Source organism: Haliotis asinina, chromosome 12 (genome assembly GCF_037392515.1).
Source record: "Haliotis asinina isolate JCU_RB_2024 chromosome 12, JCU_Hal_asi_v2, whole genome shotgun sequence".
In the NCBI taxonomy this organism is placed as follows: domain Eukaryota; kingdom Metazoa; phylum Mollusca; class Gastropoda; order Lepetellida; family Haliotidae; genus Haliotis; species Haliotis asinina.
In genome coordinates, this window is record NC_090291.1 from 38,578,047 (window position 1) to 38,602,603 (window position 24,557).

General features: G+C 38.8%; 1 protein-coding gene and 1 pseudogene across 1 annotated transcript; one reads left to right on the forward strand and one right to left on the reverse strand.

Annotated features, from left to right (window-relative positions):
* LOC137257496 (uncharacterized) overlaps window positions 1-24,557 on the reverse strand; it is a 70,352-nt pseudogene continuing 45,795 nt past the window's right edge.
* Window positions 4,095-14,568, forward strand: LOC137258037 (uncharacterized). Its single transcript, XM_067795574.1, has 6 exons — window positions 4,095-4,295; window positions 9,259-9,346; window positions 9,560-9,759; window positions 12,889-12,974; window positions 14,039-14,237; window positions 14,455-14,568. The coding sequence occupies exons 1-6, from the start codon at window positions 4,095-4,097 to the stop codon at window positions 14,566-14,568; spliced, it is 888 nt and encodes a 295-aa protein (XP_067651675.1).

The following is a 24,557-nucleotide window of genomic DNA, read 5'->3' on the forward strand; positions in this document are numbered from 1 at the left end:
TTAGACTGTGATTTCCGTTAAACGTAAAGTGAAGCCATTGCTTAGGTGTAGGCGATCAGGCTGTACTCCTTCTTGTCTCTCTAGAAACCTGATAATGGTAGAACCATCCACCACAAGCTGAAAAGTGAAAAACGGGTGCCGTTACATAAAGGAAAACAGTTTGAGTAAACAGTGGTCATGAAACATATGCCGTATGTTCTATATACAAGTGGTTTCTAGCATTGAGGAGAACGCGTGAGACACAAACACTATCTTGAACAAAAGTGAAAGTCGATAAAAATTGGTCTTACGATGACAGCACAACAATAGTGTCACACAAGAAATCTGATGTTACCATGTACACGCCCTTAGACAGAGATATCTGGATCTCACTCTCCTCTCCGACGGTTAATGGCTGTGGCGCTGACATCTCTTTACCCCAACGATGGCGAAATTTCGCATTGATCACTGTCACATTTTTGAATTTCCCAAAGGTAAAACGGAAATCTGAATGGAAGGTCACGTCCTCACCTGCCCACAGATTCACCGAACACCTGTAACAAAACACAATCGCGATATAAATAAAAGAAGGGGTTAAGCTGGCCAATTAGAGAGTGTTGTTTGTGAAGGGTTGATCAGTGTCGTGTAAGGGATTAAATGAACTTCATAAAAAGGGATACAGAGGATAATTGTCCTCCCTGGTTTCGCCTTTTTATCTGTTTGGGTTCGCAACAGAGACTGAATTTATTATTATTTTACGACGATGGCATAAAGGAAAACAGTTTGTGTAAACAGTGGTTATGAAACATATGCCGTATTTTCTATATACAGGCGTATTGGTCATTCTAAATATTTCCATGAGTACCTATTGAACTGTGAGGATCCCCCAAAGTGTACCCATTGTGCTGAAATATGCACGGTCAATCCAAAATGTCCACAAAATAATAAAATAATCTAAGCAATGGAGTTAATTTGTATCAATTCTATCGTTTACTTGAAACATGGGGAAAGTCGTGTAAGAGTGAATTTTGGGAGATAAATGAAAGTTATGAGAAACGAAACATTATTTTTAAAAGAATAGTAACTTAACGTATAAAATATTGTTTAGATGTCATGTTGATCTACAAAAGTTTTACCATTAGACCATCACAGTTTTTCTCTTGTTCTAAAATGGATTTTACCGAACCAAATTCTAAAGCAAGCAACTCGTCATTCACATTATATAGTTATAATCCACAACACAGGTCAACTTCCCTCAGACAGTTAACGATGAAATGCACGCTCACACGGGAAAACAGATCTTTCAGATTTCTCGCATCATACAGTGAATCCTTTGCAATCTAATAGTCCACACAGTCAAGCAGAATGTGCTTGATAGTGAACACGTAATTCCAAGAGATACACATGGGACCTCCATCCCCATCCGTTTTCAGCAGGTAGTCAGGACAAAACCGACTGTGGCCAATACATCCATCGTCGTAAAATCACCCGACAACAGCCGGTAGGTATAACTATTGGCTTCAGTTCATGAAGTTTACTTCTGCCTACTTGGTTCACCCACCTTTTTCGCATAGGGCCTGGAGTATAGCTTTTGACAGTGAGTTTGAAATCAATCACTGTACGGAGTAAGCAGTGGAGATAAGGCTTGTCAAGAGTTGCTTTAGCTGCAGCATCGGCGTTTGTGTTACCTGCTCTACCGACGTGACCCGGCAACAACAGAGGACGATGTCACACGAGTCAATAGTAAGATCGTTGTAAATTTCTAAACTGTCTAGGAAAATAGGGTGACTTGTGCTTGAAGGCAAGATAATGAATCTGTGATAACAATGAAGTGTTTAGTATGGTTCTTTTGTTTAATAGAGGTCAAAGCTGTGAAGATAGCAGTGGTCCCAGCAGTGAAAATTGGGCTATTGTCGGGATCTTGGATTCATTGATTCTCTAGCAACTTGGCCATCATCCTTGGATACGTCTGTGCAAATGGATCTGTGAGTGTAACTGGTTGTATTCCTGTAGGAACATCAAGTGATTAGTTTTGGAATTCTTCAGGGGAAAGTTCGTTAACCTTCGCATATAGACTGGCAACCTAAGAGGTCTTTGATGCTCCTTGAAAGAGCCTGAGGGTCCCGGAATTTGGCCTCCTCTACTACCTTGGGAGTACCATCTAAAGACAGGTCTGTATCCTTGTGTGGTTTGCATTTACGACAAAAGCGAATCACACCACAAGGATCAGTGAGAGCCTAGAAATATAACACAGAAATGCAAATGTGACACTGTTGAGTGAAATATGACTTAAATACGTTAATTTCGATTATAATGGTTCTGTACTGACTACACTACTTCCTCTTCCCACACAGAAGGACTAGAATATGAAGACTTTTCCCTTCCTTCATCCTGTGAAGCACTGCAAGAAGCTCTGGACAATTTGGCAAACCTCCTGGAATATACTCAGGCATTAGTCATAACATCTTATCAGATTTGAAGCAAGACTGAGTGTATCTGGTACTTAATTTTCCTTCCCTGCTCATTAGAATGGAGTGATACCAGACCAGACCATCTGTGGACCCTCAATGGGCGATGGTGAGATCTAAATGTAGGTTAAAAGCTCTCAATGCGATCTTTCTTCCAAATACCTAGCTATGACAAAGGTCACATTGATACATGCAGGCCGGGACTTTCTGCTGCAGAAAATTTCTTTTCAGTCAAAGTTTTTACCAAAATGTGATAGGTTGTTCCTCATTACAAATGTCTTGACTAGGCGTTACTCCAATGTTTGCCAAGAGGTCTGTGCCAGAAGGCGGTGGCTCATGAGCCAATTTGGAGATGATGACTTCCGAATAATGTATGCCTCCAAGTTCTTGTCAAGGACCGAAACAGTGAGGCATTGAATTGGTAAATAAATACAGCTACTCATATCATATTCTTCTGTGCTTTATGATAATTTCCTTGTTGATATTCCGAGGTGGAGTGGGGTTGCTGAATGATTTCTTTCCATCATGGATTAGATGAAATATTTCCGAGATATATGCTGACTCATGAGCTCGATTCAGAGTAATCGTTGGAAAGATAAATTATCTTTAAAACACATTCCATTTGCCATTACTAAGGCCATTTCTGGAATATGTGGAGAAGTGTCGAACGTCACCCGTCTTCGTAGTGGCTCGTTACTGGTCACGTGTGTATGGAGACTGCAATCTCTGAATCTGATACCAATGAAACATTTGCTAACATTGAGATTGCTGTGTCTGTGCACAGAACATTAAACTCCTGTTCGTTCGTGACAAAGAGCGATGAAGAGGACATTTCTACAGATCTATGTGAACAGGCACTAAAACATTTTACAGTGAAGAGAGAGGGTGCCATTACTAACACCAACACCTTCATCTTGATATTTTTACGTTCAACTATTTCAACATCAATTAAAGAAGACTATCGGAGAAGAGGTGTCCTCAATCCACTCCGCTGTTATAATGTCAGACATAATGATCATCTGTCCACCCAGAGCAATAAATATTTAAACACTCACATATATTCTGTAAAAGAAACTTTTCACAATTCATCCATCAAAAAAGTTCAGTATTTGATGCATTCCTGTAGCGTATGCTACCTCATAGGTAGCATACGCTTAGTCCTAACTTAAATCATGATAGTATACTTGGCAATTCTTACCGGAATACATCAAATATTGCACTTTATTGATGGATGAATTGTGAACTATGTGAAAATATTATATTATGTAAAATATTTATTGCTATGGGTGGCCAGATGATCATGCTTCTTTGTTTCAGTGAAGTTTACTCAGAAATGTCACACGTTGGTACACTACACTTATAACGGGATGGTGATTGATGGTGGCATACCTGATATTAGTAGTATGCCCTGATGCTGATGCCTTATTCATTGTGGCCATTCTTTTACAAGTGAAGCATTTCATTTGAAAACTTTTAGTGAACTAGATAAGGATATCTAGATAACACAGAGAAAAGGGGAGACACAGGCACGGTTGAAGAATGGGTTTGGTACATCACTCTACTCAACTTGTGCTTCTCCTTTGTGGAGTAAGTGGTTTTGTCATGTGTCAGAACTGCTTTGGGGATCCAGTACAGCATGGCAAGTACATGGAACACCAGGTGTTCAGGAAGTTCGGGAGTCCGTCTCTATACGAGTGTGTGTCTGAATGCCTTACGTCCTCCGTATGCCGCTCATTTGCTTTTCAACACAAGACACAGACATGTTTTCTAAACAATAACAGCAGTGCTCAACTGAACATTTCTCTAAGATCTGGTTTCGACTTCAGTGATATCCAGCAATGGACCAAGGTAAGTCATTTTTCACTTTACTTGCCGAACGTTTTGTCATCAGTGATTTCCATCGGTCCATTCATGTATAATATTGACAGTTATTTTGCTCTTTACATCAGAAGAACCATGTTTCTTTGGACAATGCAGATGGGGTATTCATTTGCCCCAACATTTCGTATATACCTGAACTTTATCCATGTTTCTGCTCTCTACAAGTTTCATCATAAAGTCAACAGCTCTTATATATGCTGAGTCAAATAAAAAACGAATGTTTGACAATAACACAACCCTGACCTGTTTGTTCCAACACCCTCACAATATTTACGCTTAGACTTGACTAAGACTGCTTAATTGGGTACGAGCTGAAAATGGCTTCGGACATATATCCATACAACTATAACTTTAAATGATTGAGTGAGTTAATATTTAACGTCACATAGGCAATATTTCGTGACGGGAACACAACACTGGAATGGAATATAGGTCTATTATGTATAAAAACCTGTCGACAAAGGACAGTAAAACAATTAGAGTATCACAGAAAAGAATGTAAAACTAGTACTTATACCTAAAACAGTTTATCTGGACAAAACAATATACAAATGGGCTATAGATTGCCAACAACTGGAGGTAGATCGCCATACTAGGGACCATGGGGACTTACAATACCTTTCCTACCTGCATGGACCCTAGCTGGATTTACATCATCCCTTCAGCTGTTAGCAATTTGGACACATCTAGCCAAAAATATAAACACACATACGCTACGATTAAGAACAGTGGAAAGCTTAAATTTACTGTGAATGTTTTTGGACTTATGTACCCTCTCAGGAGGACAATAATTTTACAATGCTTCAACCCCCTTTGAGGGTACAGCCACTAACAATTCAAGTTACTAATCTTAGTACTAAACTACCAGTAATTAAAATGCTACTATCTACTGAACATAATAATCAAAATTCAGTTATGAAATCGATATCTTTTAAAAAACTAATAATTAAATAAGAACTAACTGTGTTTTTAAGTGTTTTTAAGTGTTTTTACATTGAAATATTTATCCCTTATGGTGGAGAATTCAACACAATCAAGCAGGATATGCTTGACCGTGGTTCTCTCATCACAAGCGATGCAAGACGGAGGATGTTCACCTTTCAACAGGTATGCATGAGTATACCTTGTATGACCAATACGACATCATACGACATGATGACCTTTTCAAATCTGGACTGACAATCCAAGTGGGTATAACCAATGTAAGGTTTATTTCATGTAATTTATTGATACCCACTTGGGTGTCCCACTTCTTTTGCATCAGATCACGGATATAAGATCTAATAGCAGTTTTATAGTCTGAATACGGAATAAGAAGTGGAGTCACATACTTGCTGAGTGCTGCCTTGGCAGCAAGATCAGCCAGTGTATTCCCTGAAATGCCTACGTGGCTGGGTAACCAACAGAAGCGGATGTTGTATTGGCCAGTAGCAAGATCATTATACATTTCAATAATTTCAATTAAAAGACAAATGCTTAATAGCCTGAAGGCAAGAAGGAGAGCCTGAATAGATTATATACTGTTTTTGTTTAGGGTGTCTTTGAATATATTTAAGAGCCGTTAATATGGCGTTTGCTGCAGCTGTAAAAATAGAGCTGTTGTCTGGAATTCTAGATGATGATGTTCTGGATCAAATGGCAGTGGCACAAGCTACTTCACCACCGTCCTTGGAACCATCTGTAAATAAGGGTTTGTAATTGCTATATTTAGTTTTTAATTCATTATATTCTTGTTTATATTGTAATTCATTAGTTTCTGATTTTTTAAATGCAGTTAATGTTAAGTCCACTTGTGGCCTAACCAATTGCCAAGGAGGAGAAGAAAGAAGACGGGAAGGAGCTACATTATTCAGCTCAATGCCGGTAGCAAAAACAAGCGGTTGTATTCTTAAACAGAGTGGCGGAACAAGAGAAGATTTCTTGTTGTATATATCCTCATACAGAGGATTGAAAACACAGTCACACGCAGGGTTTGACTCACTGGAATATAATTTTATATGTCGCTGCTCAAGAGATGGTTCATCAGCTTCGACGTACAGGCTCTAAATTGGTGAAGTTCGAAAGGAGCCAAGACAAAGTCCTAGACCTTGATGACGGACAGAATCTAATAGTTTCTATTAGAAAGTGATCTATATAGGTGTAGAAGGGTAGTTTGATCCGCTCCCCACTTTGAGTTAGAAACATCTTTCAGTAAATCAAGTGCTTTCAGGTAGTTAGTTTTTAGAGATTTGATATGCGGAAGAAAAGGTAAATGTGAATCGAAAATCAGACCTAAGAACTTGGCCTCCTTGACAACTTTGATGGGAGTCCCATTTAAAGGCAGTTCTGGTTCCTTATGTGGTTTATACTTACGACAGAAATGTATGCAATTAGTTTTTGATTTAGAGAATTTAAAGCCGTTTTCAAGACACCATTTATTTATTTTATTTAAACACAACTGCAGTTGCCGTTCAACAGTATGCATATTCTTTCTGCGACAGGAAATATCAAAATCATCCACAAAAAAGTGATCCGTCAATTGAATCGTTTAAAACCTTGGATAAACAGTTGATCTTAATACTAAATAAGGTGACAGACACAATACTCTCTTGTAGAACACCCTGATCCTGGCTGTAACGATCAGAGAGGGTAGAACACACTAGTACTCGGACTTGAAATTGCCTGCCTTTTAAAAACTGTGACACAAAAAGAGGTAAACGACCCCTTAAACCAAAATCATGTAAATCCTTTAAAATACCATGCTTCCAGGTAGTATCATATGCCTTTCCAAGATCAAAGAAAATCGATACTGCCTGTTTTACTATTTACTATTGCATTTTTGACAAATTCTAAACGTACCAAATGGTCAATGGTACTACGGTTTTTCCTGAAACCACATTGAATATTTGTGACAAGGTTATTAGTTTCAAGATACCGTGTTAATCGATTGTTTACCATTCGTTCCATGGTTTTATAACACAACTCGTTAAAGAGATCGGTCTGTAATTAGATGGATCTGTATGATCCCTGTCAGGTTTTGGAGTGGGGACTACAAAGGCATTACTCCAGGAAGTTGGGATATTCCCTGAAGTCCATATTGATTCAAAAAATTTAGAAGTGTTTCCAAACATGGTTCCGGTAAGTTTTTCAAGAGCTGATAGTGTATGTTATCGCACCTGTTGCTGTATCGTGAGCTTGCTCAAGGGCAGTGTGTAGTTCATCTAATGAGAATAATCTATTATAGTCTTCACCATTTTCCGAGTTAAAATTGATTCTCTTCTTCTCCTGGTGTTTCTGGTATCGTTGTAATTTGATGAAGAAGAATGTTTAGCGAGAGTTTCGCAAAGCTTACTGGCAATATCAGACTTATCAGTTAATAAATTATTACCATCCTTGAGATGGTGGACAGAAGATCTGGAACCTTTGCCCTTAATTCTTTTAATCATATTCCACACCTTTGTCATAGATGTACGGGAATTAATTTTGGAAACATAATTTCTCCAAGACTGATGCCTATTCTGTTTAAAAGTGCGTCGAGCCTTGACATTTAAAATTTTCACTTTATCTAAATTATAAACTGTAGGATGGCGGCGAAAATACTTTTCCGCATTCTTCCTATCCTTTCTGGCCTGTTTACAGTCATTAGGAAACGAATATGTGGAGTTGCAGAAGACTTTGGTATAGTTTGGTCAGCAATGTCATTGATTATGTCTGAAAACAGCTGTCTATGGTCTTCGATATTAACAAAAACGTCAGCTTTTAAGTGATCAGTGCAAGGTGTTTTATATAATGACCAGTCGGACTTGGTGAAGTTTCGTCTGGATAAAGGTGGATCATCCTCAGGGGTAATGTTTTCGAGAATGGTGGGACAGTGATCACTCCCACATAGGTCATCATGGACCTCCCATTCAAACTCATTACATAAATTAGAATCAGCAAATGATATATCCAGGAACCAATATGTTCCCGTAGCTGGATGTAAATAAGTGGCTGAATCATCATTAAAAATACATAAATTATTATCGGATATAAAATCATCAATGATTTTACCTTTAGTATTTGTGTTGACACTTCCCCAAAGTGGGTTGTGTTCGTTAAGATCGCCCATGATGAGACATGGCTCCGGAAGTTGATCATATATATTTTGAAGGTCTGATTGTTGAATATTTGAAGAGGGAGGTATATGCAAGCTGCACAAGGTCAGCGCGATGTGACAGATCCCCACATATATTTCTTTTCGGTTATAGTCGTGTCAACGAGTTTGTCATGGTTTATCATTACAATAATCTACAGTTGGATAGCGTACAAAATTATGTTTCTCTCTGACGAGAGACAAGAGTTTTGATCTATGCATTTTAAATATAATACAAGTATTCTTCAAACAGGAAAATACACTTGCTGAGGCATGTGAAATTTGCGTAAAAAGAAAAAAAAATATCAACAAAATAGCATAAAGCAATTAACATACTGTGATTAAGTATTTAACAACACATACAACACACACGGAATAAAATCGTTTTCATATTTCCCTGCCCTGCAACGCTCCCACAGTCATGCCACCCTTTCATATCTTTACAAATCTTATGCATGCTAAGATTGATTGTAACTAAGATTGCTCTGTGCAAGCAGGCCCAGGTCTGGTATCACTCCATTCTAATGAGGAGTACACATCAGGGAAGGAAAATTAAGTACCAGATATAATCAGTCTTGCTTCAAATCTGATAAGATGTTATGACTAATGCCTGAGTATATTCCAGGAGGTTTGCCAAATTGTCCAGAGCTTCTTGCAGTGCTTCACAGGATGAAGGAAGGGAAAAGTCTTCATATTCTAGTCCTTCTGTGTGGGAAGAGGAAGTAGTGTAGTCAGTACAGAACCTTTATAATCGCAATTAACTTAAGTCATATTTCACTCAACAGTGCCACATTTGCAATTTCTGTGTTATATTTCTAGGCTCTCATTGGTCCTTGTGCTGTGGTCTCTTGTCCTTCGGCCAACAGCTGTCATGTAGATCGACATGGACGTGCAACATGTGTTCCAGGTACAGACACATTTTGTGTAAACTCTACAAAACTCCCAAATCCAAGTGACATGCTGCGATTGTTCACACTTTTCATAAGCGGTAAGCAAAATACAACAGCATCATTAAACCTCAGTGGTAGATTAATTTGAATATGTTTGAGTTTTAGAGACCAAACAAAAGAACATTTTCCAATCAGCTGACAAAAGTCTACAGGTGACAAAAATTCTTCAGAATTCACAGGCTGTGGACATCCTCCTCATGTGCCCTTTGCCAGCGTGACTTATGATGGACATTACATGGGGGCCGTGGCAACATATGCGTGTGAGAAAGATTACACTGCCTGCCATCAGGGAAACACCAGTGTCTGTCAAGCCTCTGGAGAGTGGGAGAATGTCACTAGTCATTGCTGCAAGTTCAGATGGAGGAACACTGTGAGTATGATGTCCCAGTTCCTCATTTTCCATCTTAATCGAAAGAGGAGATCAAGGTTAAGATTACCTAATGAGATCTTCGTGGAAGTACATGATCTCCACGTGAGCGTTCTTTAGTGAGGAATGTTCCACTCATTATGGCTTATGGCCACTACACTGATGGGATTACGAATTAGAAACTCTCATGTACTTCAGAATAATATGTTTCATGTAAAGTGTAATTTGCCAAAAAATCAAACATGTTAGTCATCTTCTGGAATGGTACATTGCACAAGACTGATTTTGCAGGAATACTCACACTCCAACCAAAATCACAGAAATAAGAACTGTTGTACATGGCATTGTTTTACGAGTAAAACAGCTTATAAAATATGGATATAAAGCACCATGAGCCATTTGTTTAAGGCTGACACACCCATCGGTAAAATTCCTACTACTCATTTTCTACTCCCGCTACAGGGGGCACTTCTTTCGTGGTAGGGCAGGGCATCTTCCACACTGACTCTCTCGTCCTCCTTCCGTATCTATCTGCCTATCTGATCTTCAGAACTTGTATGATCAAATCCCAAAGAACTGCAAAATCACTTTCCCTCTGTTGTTAGGAATATATAGCCCTTTTTTGTATTGTATTGTCACCTATAGTTTTAGTGTTAATTATAACTTTGGAATTGAAACCTGTGATAAGCTAGTTGTTTTACTGCCTTTGGCTGAGAGTTCCTTTCCGATATGATTTACCTTTATTTATTGTCAAAACATAACTTGTTTGCAGTCACGATATTGCTGACATATTGCTGATGTGACATAATCGTCTTATATTTTAAACAAGTTTGAATGGTCCGTCACCGATGACCTTTGTGCAAGTGACCACTTCCTAAGAATTCTTAACCCTATCAATCTCGCGGATGAACCACCTTAAACAAGGGCTAATTATTCCAAACCCTATTGTCTGAAAATTTTCAGACAATTTCAGGAATATTCCTGATCTCATGGAACTAATGTCAGACGTCTTAAATGTCATTCGAGACAAAACCATTTGCAAATCTTCTCCAAACTTAACAGAGCAAACCATGGTTTGCAAACAATCTAGCAAAAATAGGAAGCAGACTGGAAAATATTTTCGACAACATACTACAATGCCAGGGCAAATAAACGCAAGTCATGGAGGAAATACGTAATCACAGTCACCTCCTGCATACCCATGTTCAACGTATGGAACATGATCAAAAGATTAAGGGCAAAGGGTCAAAATCTGGTGTTTGCCGTCTCAAAGATGGTGACAACCTTTGAACAAATAAATTTGAAACTTGGCGAAACTTTGGCAAACCACTCCTAATCATCCAGTTATCACCCTCATACGGATCCCTCAACGTACCCTCACTAACTTTCACAAGGTCAACAATCAGTTAATATGGTAACTGGAGACAACCTCAAATGTGGTTTCGGAAAGAACCGAAGAACCATTGACCATCTGTCAACATCCTGTCTGTCACTCTTTTTAGCATAAAAATAAACGTCTTGAAGAGTTGTGTTGATGGGTTCCATTTTGTTTATGACTTCAATATGTCATACCATGGTAAGAATATACACGCAATAAAGAGGCAGCTACAACTCAGACTTAACATAATACAAAAAGGACAAAGGAAAATGGCTGTAAGTTTTCAAAATCCAATCAGAATTGTATTCACCTTTGTAGTAAATACAAAGCACACAAGGATACAGACCTGTCTTTAGATGGTACTCCCAAGGTAGTACAGGAGGCCAATTTCCTGGGCCATGAGGCTCTGTCAAGGAGCATTAAAGACCTCTTAGGTTGGCGGTCTATATGCGAAGGTTAACGAACTTTCTCTTGAAGAATTCCAAAAACAAATCATCTGGTGTTCCTACAGGAATACAGCCAGATACAGCCACAGATCCATTTGCACAGACGTATCCAAGGATGATGGCCAAGTTGCTAGAGAATCAATGAATCCAAGATCCCGACAATAGCCCAATTTTCACTGCTGAGACCACTGCTATCTTCACAGCTTTGACCTCTATTAAACAAAAGAACCGTACTAAACACTTCATTGTTTTCGCAGATTCATTATCTTGCCTTCAAGCACAAGTCACCCTATTTTCCTAGACAGTTTAGAAATTTACAACGATCTTACTATTGACTCGTGTGACATCGTCCTCTGTTGTTGCTGGGTCACGTCGGTAGAGCAGGTAACACAAATGCCGATGCTGCAGCTAAAGCAACTCTTGACAAGCCTTATCTCCACTGCTTACTCCGTACAGTGATTGATTTCAAACTCACTGTCAAAAGCTATACTCCGGGCCCTATGCGAAAAAGGTGGGTGAACCAAGTAGGCAGAAGTAAACTTCCTGAGCTGAAGCCAATAGTTGGTTATACCTACCGGCTGCTGTCGGGTGATTTTACGACGATGATGAATGTATTGGCCACAGTCGGTTTTGTCCTGACTACCTGCTGAAAACGGATGGGAATGGAGGTCCCATGTGTATTTCTTGGAATTACGTGTTCACTATCAAGCACATTCTGCTTGACTGTGTGGACTATTAGATTGCAAAGGATTCACTGTATGATGCGAGAAATCTGAAAGATCTGTTTTCCCGTGTGAGCGTGCATTTCATCGTTGAATGTCAGAGGAAAGTTGACCTGTGTTGTGGATTATAACTATATAATGTGAATGACGAGTTGCTTGCTTTGGAATTTGGTTGTAGGACATTTTCTCTTTTTAAATGATTTTTATGAACATTTATGCAGACGTGACCTCATCATTAATATCCTGTATATTACCCATGTGACGTGAAACTCAACCCACGTCTGTTGCTGGAGTTACCCGGAGAGCTGCCATACCAATTTCTGAAAATTGTCACCAAATCATTGAGTATATCTGGAGTAATAGTTTCGGATGCTAATGCATGAAATCATATCAAATCTCATAACCAGCTATGTGTATACTGATTACAGCTGACCGTATCTGGAGTTGATGAGGAAGCGTGGTGTATTTTGTCACATATACGCGACAGTGTATCGTACTGAATACAGGTTACCGTAGCAGGTGCGCGGACAAAGCTTGGTGTATTGTGTACTTAATTAATGAAAACTGATACTTGGATTTGTTGTAGAATGTGAACGGCCAGTATCATCTGCCATGTGGGCCACAAAGCAAGTTCAATGTTCTTATCTTGGCTACTCCGAACGCAACTACCAGGTAACGAGGACTTCAGGAAAACTGCTTACAACGAATGATATGTGCTTCTTCAAACAGTGTTTCATTTAATCTTGGTTAAATCCATGGTTAAATCCGTGTCACCTTGGTTAAATCCATCTTAAATCAAGAGTAAAATGTGAAGGTCTAATGGTACCACTGCAGAAGGTCAGAATGACATCTAAACATTTTTTATATGTTATTCTTTCAAAACTGCTCGTTTCTTATAACTTTTATTTCTCTCCCACTATCCACGCCTAACTGACTTCCTCCATGTTTCAAGTAAATGATAAAAATGATATAAATTAATTCCATTGCTTAGATTATTTGATTATTTTCTCCAAATTTTGGATTTTAGAATTTTACGAGACTGACGAGTGTTTGAGTGAAGATCTCTAGTCACATCGGCTGCATTTCAGCGTTGACCAATAAAAGCAACCATAAAATCACAGATACAGATGTAAACCCAGCCTGTAAATAAAAAAAAACCTACATATACAATACAACATAGAAAACAAGCTATAGCTCGTCAACAACCGACGGTTATATCACTATACGAAGGACTACGGGGGTCTTATGGCACGTTTGCCGCCTACGTGCGCTCCAGTTGGATCTACACAATTACTTCACAGGCTGCGAATTGTGCTATTTATATTTACAAAACATGTTTTTGAAAACTTTTCAAACATATCTTTTTCTTCTAAAAATATAATGATAATTGACATGGTTAAATTATGTTTTTTACTACATGCTGAAATATTGACCGTGATTATTTCATCACAATGGATACAAGGTGGAGGATCGTCACACTTCAATAGGTACTCATGGAAATATTTAGAATGACCAATACGCCATCGTCGTAAAATAATAATACATTCAGTCTCGAACTAAAACAGATATACAGGCAAAACCAGTGAGGAACATTATCCTCCGTATCCGTTTTTTATGAAATTCATTTAATCCCTTACACGATACAAAATCAACTCTTCACAAACAACACTCTCCTAATTGACCAGATATAGCTTAACCTCTTCTTTTATTTATATCGCGATTGTGTTTTGTTACAGGTGTTCGGTGAATCTGTGGGCAGGTGAGGACGTGACCTTCCATTCAGATTTCCGTTTTACCTTTGGGAAATTCAAAAATGTGACAGTGATCAATGCGAAATTTCGCCATCGTTGGGGTAAAGAGATGTCAGCGCCACAGCCATTAACCGTCGGAGAGGAGAGTGAGATCCAGATATCTCTGTCTAAGGGCGTGTACATGGTAACATCAGACTTCTTGTGTGACACTATTGTTGTGCTGTCATCGTAAGACCAATTTTTATCGACTTTCACTTTTGTTCAAGATAGTGTTTGTGTCTCACGCGTTCTCCTCAATGCTAGAAACCACTTGTATATAGAACATACGGCATATGTTTCATGACCACTGTTTACACAAACTGTTTTCCTTTATGTAACGGCACCCGTTTTTCACTTTTCAGCTTGTGGTGGATGGTTCTACCATTATCAGGTTTCATGAGAGACAAGGAGTACAGCCTGATCGCCTATACCTAAGCGATGGATTCACTTTACGTGTAACTAAAATCACAGTCTAATTCATAAACGTTAGACATATACTGAACACCTAGAGAAACGTTACCCTTCTACCTTTACGAAATACTTAAAAACTATCACAAATATGTGTTACAGGAAAGCTTAACAACACAGCTTTATGCAAATCAGACTGATTTCAGACTCATGAAACAGTTTGTGCTGATTTGCGTGAGTTACAAGTATACGTGTCTTTGATATTTTGAGAAAGTATTTAGGAACATCTAAAATAATCGTTGTTAAGGTCATAGGTGTCATAGACTAAATCATTGGTATGAATATAATATGTGTAATGTCTGATTCACTCAAGATTATACATAATTCATGAAATTTTATGGAATCATACATATTGCCTGGCTGTAGGAGAAGATGTTTAGACATACTCCCTGAAACTGTTTGATGGTCCATTATAATACAGTCATATTCCCTGTAACACATGCACATCCCTACATCGTGTTACATTCCTACTTGACAACGGTGGAAGAATCCTTATCGAAACGAAATAAAAGAAGCTATTCTCTGAAAGATTGTTAATATTATTCATAAGATAGTGAAACTCATCTTCATCTTTGTTACAGTTCACATACTCGCACTTTCCTTGGTCGCCTTATGATCATCTTGTTATAATTACCTTCGTTATAGGCACCCGTGGCGAGCCACCTCCTCGTGGTGGGTGCTGGGTAACGTCAAGAGCTCGCCAACACCCCCGTTGTGGACCCGGGGGGATATTTGGTCCACCAACACGTTTGCCGTGGGTTGCGGCCCTGTGTCGGTGGACGACGGGAGTCTGGGGGTTGAGGGCACTAGGAGCCTGTAACCACGTTCCCTTTGCTCAACACACCCCTTCGACCCTTACTTCACCTAATCGGGAGGTTGAATGGACCCGGTTCAACCAATCGGCTGGTCACGCCAGGCCCTGTGCATAGATTATAAATATATTTATCATTGCACAAGTATGATTTGGAATTGATGTAATTTTGGTCTTGGCTTTATTCTCTAAAACGTGTTTGATTTTAAATCATGTTGTTTTGAACATTGCCTAGAGTGTTATGCCCAGAAGCTGATGGCCTTCGGGTATCCTTGGTGCTGCAAGTTGGAGTCCCACTTGATTTTTAGCAAAACGTCCTCTTGAAATTGATCCTGTTGATACTGACCTCAGACCGTCTCTATCGATTGAGTATTGGCCGCGTTTCTTTGTTACTGAGACTCCGGACAAGACACTATTAAAGCTGAACCCTTTTGCAGTTTCTAAGGGTATTCAAGGTAATACTGGGATGTTAAGAACATTAGACGCTTACGTTCAGATGTACTGCTAGTTGAGTGCGGCAAGTAACAACAAGCAACCAATCTGATGAGTATTGAATCTTTTGTGGGCATTCCAGTCACGGTCTCTGCTCACAAAACCTTGAACACAAGTAAAGGTATCGCCAGAGATCGTGATCGATTGTTTGCTGATGTGTCCGAACTGGATAGAGCATCAGAAATGAAAGATCAAGGTGTATGTAAAGCGCTTTTCGACCCGACAAAAACAATGAAACATTCCAAACGAATACCTATCTCTTTTTTTTTTCATCGTCAAATGCTCCCAAATCAGTGAGGGCAGGTTACTGCAACATCCAAGTTAAAACCTTTTGACAATAATGTCATTGGCAAGATTCAGAAAAATATGCGGACCTCGCCTTTGAAATGTCTCGCCTGCATCCCAAGTACACTGTCGTCAGGATCCCCATTGTTCTCGGTGCCTTTGGTTTGGTACCTCCTGATCTCTTGGCGCAGATCAGGAAAGTGTCTGGGTTCTCCACCGGGAGCACAGCCCTTCTGACAATCTGGGCAATGCGGACGGCTGCAATGTTGGGGAGCCTTCATATTCTCCAGAAAGTTCTTGGTGGGCTCGATTTGGCACTGTTTCCTGGGGGAAGCCCCATTCGCTGTCTGGGCTGCGTGTAGAGTGGGCGAGGGCCCTGATTTGATGATGAGCTTTACCGGCCTGACTGTGCCAGAATCACCCAAACGTTCTCTGCTGCATATCTATCTTAATCTGTAAAACATAATAGGTACATTCTATAAAGCAGGCAGAACTGAAGTAGTGGGTGAGTAAATGAATATTTAACGCCACATCGGCAAAATTTCAGCAAAGTCGTGACAAGAATAATTTACCTTATATCAATATTAAAATAAATAAATTTAGAACCTGAAAAACCTGTCATTGAAGGACATTAAAAACTACTAGAGTATCACAGATATGAATGAAAACTAGTACGCTATCATATAAGCTACATACCACTTTAGTATAAGACAACAATATAAAAATCGAGCTGTAGATAACCGGCAACTGAAGGCTGATCACCATATTAGAAGAACCATGGGTACATAAGAAGTAAAGTATATTGGGTTCTTACAGAGAACTAGCAATAAGCTCCGTACATATCTCAAAAGTACGGTCATTTCCCATGGGCTCTGGTATGGTGCTGCTTGCGATCTATAACCTGTTTTCATAATATCTCGGGGTTTTTTTTCGGGATATGAAAAACTATATCTGCTGGAATATAAGATGTAACATTAGAGATCTGTCGCAAAATTGTTTGGCCACACACGAATGTATCAATAACCACATAAGATACAACCACCGTTCGGTTGTACAGTATGGTTCAAAATTATTGAGAATAGCTAAAGCATTTCATATTATTAAACGAGAACAAATCAGATAAAATTGAATGTATTGTGAAAGTGAACTGACCTTTTCATGTTGTGTAGGTAACAATTTAATATTTTCTCAAGTCTCCTTGAGCTTCACGGCATAGTCTAAGACGGGTAGGCATACTTCCTATCAGAGAGGTTAGTGTTTCGTGAGTTATGCTGTCCCAGTATCGGACCACTTCTCTCTTCATGTCTTCAATCTTTGTCAACCCCTTTTGATTCACACATTCCTTCATCATCCCCCAAATGTTCTCAATGGGATTTAAGTCAGGACTATATGCAGGAAATGGTAATGCAGTAACTTTTTTTCTCCTGAAACCACTGCTTGGCATGTTTTGCGGTGTGTTTAGGATCATTATCTTCCTGCAAAATCCAGTCATTTCCATAAAACACATGTGCACTTGGAAGGAGAAAATTATCTAATATGTTAGTGTAGCGTTGACTTGTCAGATTTCCCTCAAACACACACAGCGGGGTCGTTCCTAGTAAGGATATCCCTCCCCATACATGAAACTTTGGGCTGTATTTAGGTCGTCGATACAACGGTGCTGACCCAGACTTTGTCCATATTTTCACATTATTGGGATATACCCATATTGAGCTTTCATCAGTAAAAATCACATTTTCCCAGTCAAAGTTTTCATGTGCCAAACACCACTCAACACGCCTGTCTTTATGTTCTTGTTTCATCAGAGGAGAAGGAATTCCAGTCTTTTTCTCCCATCCAAGATCAATCAAATTTCTTCTAACTGTAGATTTTGATACAACTGTTGATCCCCTTTCTATTATTTTATACCTGATGTTGGAGATGCTTGCCCTTTGCTTTTTAGACGCTAAAATTCCCAGCCGGACGCGATCTGAGAAGTCCAATTTTCTATGTCTCCCTGCTCCTTTCTGGTGCCCAAAATCCTTTCCCTCTTTAAAATTCTTCCTAATCCTATACACAGTAGAAAGAGGAGTTCCTGTTCTCTCTGCCAGTGTATTTACATCATCATTTCCTTGATTACACAACTCAAAAATCAACCTTCTTTTATCTTCAGCAGACATTGTTGACAGTGCTGAGGAAAATGACGTCTGCTACAAATTCAGGGGAGGTAACTCTAATTGTACTATACTCAGTAGGCCAAGATGAGTTACCTCCCTTATACCATTACTTAGTTTTAAGTATCAGTGAATCAGTTGAGGTGTTAGGATAGCTCAAAGTAAGAAGAAAAATTCTCAATAATTATGAACCAGACTATATCTCCGTGGGTTGTTGGTTACACCCACCGGGATTGTCAGTTCAATCTGTAAAAGGAATTGAATGGTTGTTTAACGGTGTAAAGTTTTCTAAAATTAGTGCCCCCGGAGAGGATACGTAAATCTCAAAACACTGGAAGTAACTTTTTATCTACCACATGTTTTAATCGTAGTATTATTGTCATTTTAATTTTTGTTTAAATCTAAGCACAATCGCCAGTTGTGAAAGGGATGGTGTAAATCCAGCTATTGCAAAAGTACTGTAAGCCCTATGGGTCCTTGTAAGTTCATCTACCTACGGCTGTTGATGATCAAGAACCTGTTTTATATTACGTAGTGTCCAAATAGTGGTATTAGTTTTAACCGTACACGTTAGTTTTAATTGTATAAATAACCGTGACAGTCTAGTTACTGTCTTCTGACGACAGTCAAAAGTTTGTTTTCGTCAACATAAACATTGCTGATGTGACGTTAACTCTAGCGGCACATTGCAGCAAAGTGAGTTCACATCTCCTGTGATATCACAGATTGCCATATTGATGTGAGACAAAAGCCTAAAGTTGATTAGGCGAGAAGTGTTTAGTGTTCTTCCGGCACAGCTGTGTCAGTAACAGCTGCTACTCACACAAGTTTTACTAAAACATCTATACATAATACCAAGCAGATCCAGTAAGAAAATATGTACAGCCTGATTCCAGGTCCAGTCTTGCAAGCATTCCCCTCCATATGTTGTCAAGCAAGGTACTATATTCAGCTATTTGGCTCGGTGGGGTAGCCTAGTGGTTAAAGCGGTCGCACGTCAAGTCGTAGGCCCGGGTTCGATTCCTCGCATGTGTAGAATGTGTGAAGCCCATTTTCTGATGGCCTCCGCTGTGATATTGCTGGAATATTGATAAACGCAGCTTAAAACTAAACTCACTCACTCATTTAGTTATTTCTTCTGACTGTATATCGTACATTTTCTGGGATCATTTAACCTGGCATCTGATGCTGAATTTTTGTTTCAAAAGCTTATTTTAAAGTGAATGTTCGTTTCTGAAGATTGCCCATAAGGATGTGTCTGGCGTTATTAGAACAGTACAATGACGCAAGAATATCAAATCAAAACAGAACCAAAACTAAAACAAAGCCCCAAACATGAATGATTAACCACGTGCATCAGAATGACAAACGAAGAGTACAGATCAATGCATTAAATGCATGTTCAGCATTGCCGGTCGTTCAACATTACATTGAGATTTCCATTATCGATATGCTCATGTCATGTACTGATACTCTATCAGACAGGATTCCCGGCTGTCTCTCAGGAAGCTCCATAACAACATCACCCACAACAAGCTGAAAAGTGAAAAGAATCATCTCAGTTCAGCAAAATCAGATTTGAATTAACTGTTCTTTATTCTAAGATAAAAACTTGATATTCTGTTTTTGGAGTTTACTTACTGAGTGCATATAACTGATTAAACATAACATCAGTGCTCAAGTTCAGTAAAATCATCACTTTACAAATCTTCAAACCATGATTATACCGAAAGTTTTTGGTAAAACAACTGCAGGCTCTCAAAGCCAAAGTCACAGTGTGGTCACCATAAGCATCGACAACGACGTTGTCAAAACACTGTCTTGAGGAATGTTTTGACTCTTGGTGAGGTTTTGTACGCAGTTCTTGTAGTGTCTGAGGTGGCCGAGTAAGGAGTATCGATCAAGAGTATCCAATAGATGTTCAGTGGGGAACAGTTCAGGTTATGGATTAGGCCAAGGCAACACCTGAACATTGTTTTTCTGGAGGAAGTCCTATCAAACATGTGCAACATGAGGTCGAGCACTGTCATGCTCCAAAGATGACCCGTTGCCGTTGATGAAGGGAAAGACGTGACGTTGAACTGGTCTTCTCGCAATCAGTCTGGCGTCATATAACCAACGGTGCATTGTCAAAGGTTTGGCACAGTCCAGGGATTTAGACTGTGGTGGATGATGCCGTGTCGTTTGAGCGAAGATGTCTCAACTGGTATAGAGATCCTGTACAGAAGTCGACCCGACTTGATCCTGTCATTAACACTCCCATTGATGTCGTATAAGGTACATCGGTTTGAGATGGTCTGTGTGGACACGCTGAAGTGTTTTGCCACCTCGTGCTGCGATGCCCGTCATTGTTAACGACCGCTCGTTGAACTTATGTAAGTCTTTCATACCCTTGTCAAAGTGGATAAAGCAACACATGTGGAGTACCGTTGCTGTAGCCTTTTAGAGGCTACAATCATAGGCTTCAGCTCAGAGTGAAACAACATGCCATGATACACGTGCATCTCATGTTGGGTTCGTTTCAACGTTTCAGCGATTCCCTAAAGACGTGAGTGAACTGTTGCGAGTTTGTTCAACGTTTCATTTCTTCGTCATTGGCAACAATTGCCCCACATGTTGGGATTCAGCATGGATTGGTTTGTGTCAAACTTTTTTCCTAAAATTCAAATTGTTCCTATGCCAATGTTTTTTTAAATAGTATATTTAATATTTTCAAAAAAGTATATGAAGAATAATATGAATATGAAATCTAGAACTCCAGCTAATGTCGCTATTGATCTAACAGTACAACATCATTATTGCAGTGTAACACAAGAAATCTGATCTTCCCTTATACACTCCATTATGAAGCGATATTTGGATTTGAGACTGCTCTCCGACGTTTATTTTAAAGGCCCGCAGCAGCTCAGTATCCCAATGACCACTAAACCTGCTATTGATTACTAGTTTGTTTTGTGTAGTCCCACATTTTGCATCGGGTGTCACAGCTGAAACTGCTCTCATATTCAGCGCATAGCTGCAACAAAACCAAACAATTGTAATTCAACCCCACGGTGCTAAATATGTGGGCAAAGTTGAAATCACGTTCTGGGGTTTTCATTTCCCTGTTATTAGCTTCACATCTTCGTCATAGCTCAGTAGATGGAAATCAAGTATGAAAAAGAAGTCTGAACTATCTTTCGGAGGGGCACTTCCATTTTGTCATTTTGTCTGAGTAACGGATCTATCGACAGGGCATAATGTAACTGAAATTCTGTTTAATGCAGCATAAAATTATCTCACTCATTCAGAGTAACTGATTGAAAGTCCTCGTTACCCTTTAGTTGTGTTCGGAGTAGCCAGGACAAGAACGTGAAACTAGCTTTGTGGCCCACATGGCAGGTCATACTCGCCATTCACCCTCTACAACAAATACCAAATGTCAGTATCAAGTATTAATGGTACAATAACACAATTCACTATGCTTTGTCCACACTAACTACAGTCATCTTTATTCAGTATGAAACAACAAAACATCACTGTCAAGTATACATGACAGAATACATCACTTCCTTATCAACTCCATATACGGTCATCTGTAAACAGTATACTCATTGCTGGTGATTTGATGATGCCATCTATTAGCCAAATGTTCCGAAACTGTTCATCCAAATATCTTCAATCGTGTGGAGACAATTTCAGAAATTGGTATGACAACTATACAAAGAAACCCTAAGAAGTGGCATTTGCCAACCTTATACAGCTGACTCATGATCCTTTACATTGTTACGAGTGTGTATATTTCTGTATGATTACACGATGCCATTTAGAAAGTGGTCAAATGCAACATATGTCATATATATATGTCTGTATATTTTTGTTATTAATTCAGTAATAATTATTATTGGGTCGCAACATTTAGTGTTTTGAATATTAATTATGATGGGTCACATTTCGTTTTAATAGCTGGTCAACACTTTTAGCATTCTGGTTTTCCGGAATTTATATGCTCCTAGTTTTCTATGTGTCTACATCCGGAAGACTTTTTCGAGGGAATTCTACAGTGTTGACGATGTTCGTTTGTGCCCGAACTTTCGGGAAATGGCTAAATATCTATAAAAAAAAGGCTGGCTGCCGTGTTGAGGGCGACACTCACATTCATTCATATTTGCTGGAGTTACTGCCAACACTTGAAATCCCGTCAACGCCTGAATCAACTTTATCTGCTGTCGCACCGATCGCTGTGTTGTCATTCTGCCATAGTTGATTCTCTCTCACACCAAGACTTTGGTGAGTTTGCTATATTGTCTTTTGTGACCCACTGACTTAGATTTTGTCTCTCTTGAATTGTACCTGAAATCTGCATTGTTATATTGACTTGTGAAATTGACTTTGTATACCTTGATCTCATTGCATAATAACAAAATTTTGAACGTTTATGACTTGTCTTTGTTCTGTTTTGCTGGTTTACAAGGGGATTTGTTACATTGTTGTAACGGTAAATTCTTAACCGTAACAAAATTTGATATTTGAGACTTTTTGTGAAATATATTCCAAATTTTGAGAAAGCATTTAAGTTGCGAATAGATGCAAGTGATGATGGTGCAAGTGCTGTCCTGATTCAAGAGGATGATTCAGGGATTGAACATCCAGTTTGTTATTTTTCAAAGAAATTTAACAAGCACCAAAGAAATTATTCTACCATTGAGAAAGAGACATTAGGTCCTTTGTTAGCTTTACAGCATTTTGAAGTGTACCTTGGTACCGCCACTTTGCCAATTGAAGTTTTTACTGATCACAATCCCTTGACTTTTCTCCACAAAATGAAGAACAAGAATCAGAGACTTATGAGGTGGAGTTTGATCTTGCAAGGGTTCAATCTTGTGATCAAACACATTAAAGGCAAAGACAATGTTTATGCTGATGCACTTTCCAGGGTATAAATGTTTGATGACTTGATGATGCTGTATGTATGTATTTTTATTTTGTCATTGTAATTTTGCAAGAAGTTTGCATATTACTCATGTTATTACATGTCATGTTATTATGTTATTATTGCTATGATTGTAACAGAAAGTTTCTGTGAAACTTTCTTTTCCTCAAGGGGGAGAGTGTTACGAGTGTGTATTTTCTGCTGTATATTTTTGTTATTAATTCAGTAATAATTATTATTGGGTCACAACATTCAGTGTTTTGAATATTAATTATGATGGGTCACATTTACTATACATTACAAAATTAGCTTCTAATGAGTCCAATCCTGCATTTAATTGTGTCTTTAATCCTGTTTATGAGGATTTGTATAAAAAAAGTCTTCCCTTAACTACATTTAAAAACATTAACTACATTTAAAAAATCAGAAACTAATGAACTACAATATAAACAAGAAAATCATCAATTAAAACATAAATATAGCAATTATAAATCCTTGTTTACAGATGGATCCAAGGACGGTGGCAAAGTGGCCTGTGCCACTTTCATTTGATCCAGAACAACATCTTCTAGATTACCAGATAACGCCTCTATTTTCACAGCTGAAGCAAACGCCATATTAACGGCTCTTAAATATATTCAAAGACACCCTAAACACAAACAGTATATAATCTTTTCAGACTCTCTTTCTTGACTTCAAGCTATCAAAAATATTGAAATCATTGAATTGTATAATGATCTTGCTACTGGCCAGTACGATATCGTCTTTTGTTGGTTACCCAGTCATGTAAGCATTTCTGGTAACACGAGGGCCGATCACTCAACAAATCTGTGACACCACTTCTTATTCCATACACCTACTTGGGCTGTCAGTCCAGATTTGAAGAGGTTATTTGCGACGATGTCGTATTGGCCATACAAGATATACTCATGCATAGCTTTTGAAAGGTGAGGATCCTCCGTTTGGTATCTCTTGTGATGAGAGAGTCACGATTAAGCATATCCTGCTTTACTGCGTTGAATTCTCCATCACAAGGGATAAATATTGCAATGTCATTTTACGAACGTTAGTGCTCATTTAATTACTGGATTTTTAAAAGAAATTGATTTCATGACTGAATTTTGATTATTATGTTCTGTAGATAGTTGCATTTTAATTATTGGTAGTCTGGATTAGTAACTTGAATTGTTAGTGGCTGTACCCTCAAAGGGGGTTGAAATATTGTAAAATTACTGTCCTCCTGAGAGGGTAAGTAAGTCCAAAAACTTTCAAGTCTATGTGAACTTACCAGGCTTTTTAATCGTAGCATTCTTGTTGTTTTAATATTGGCTGACATATCCTACA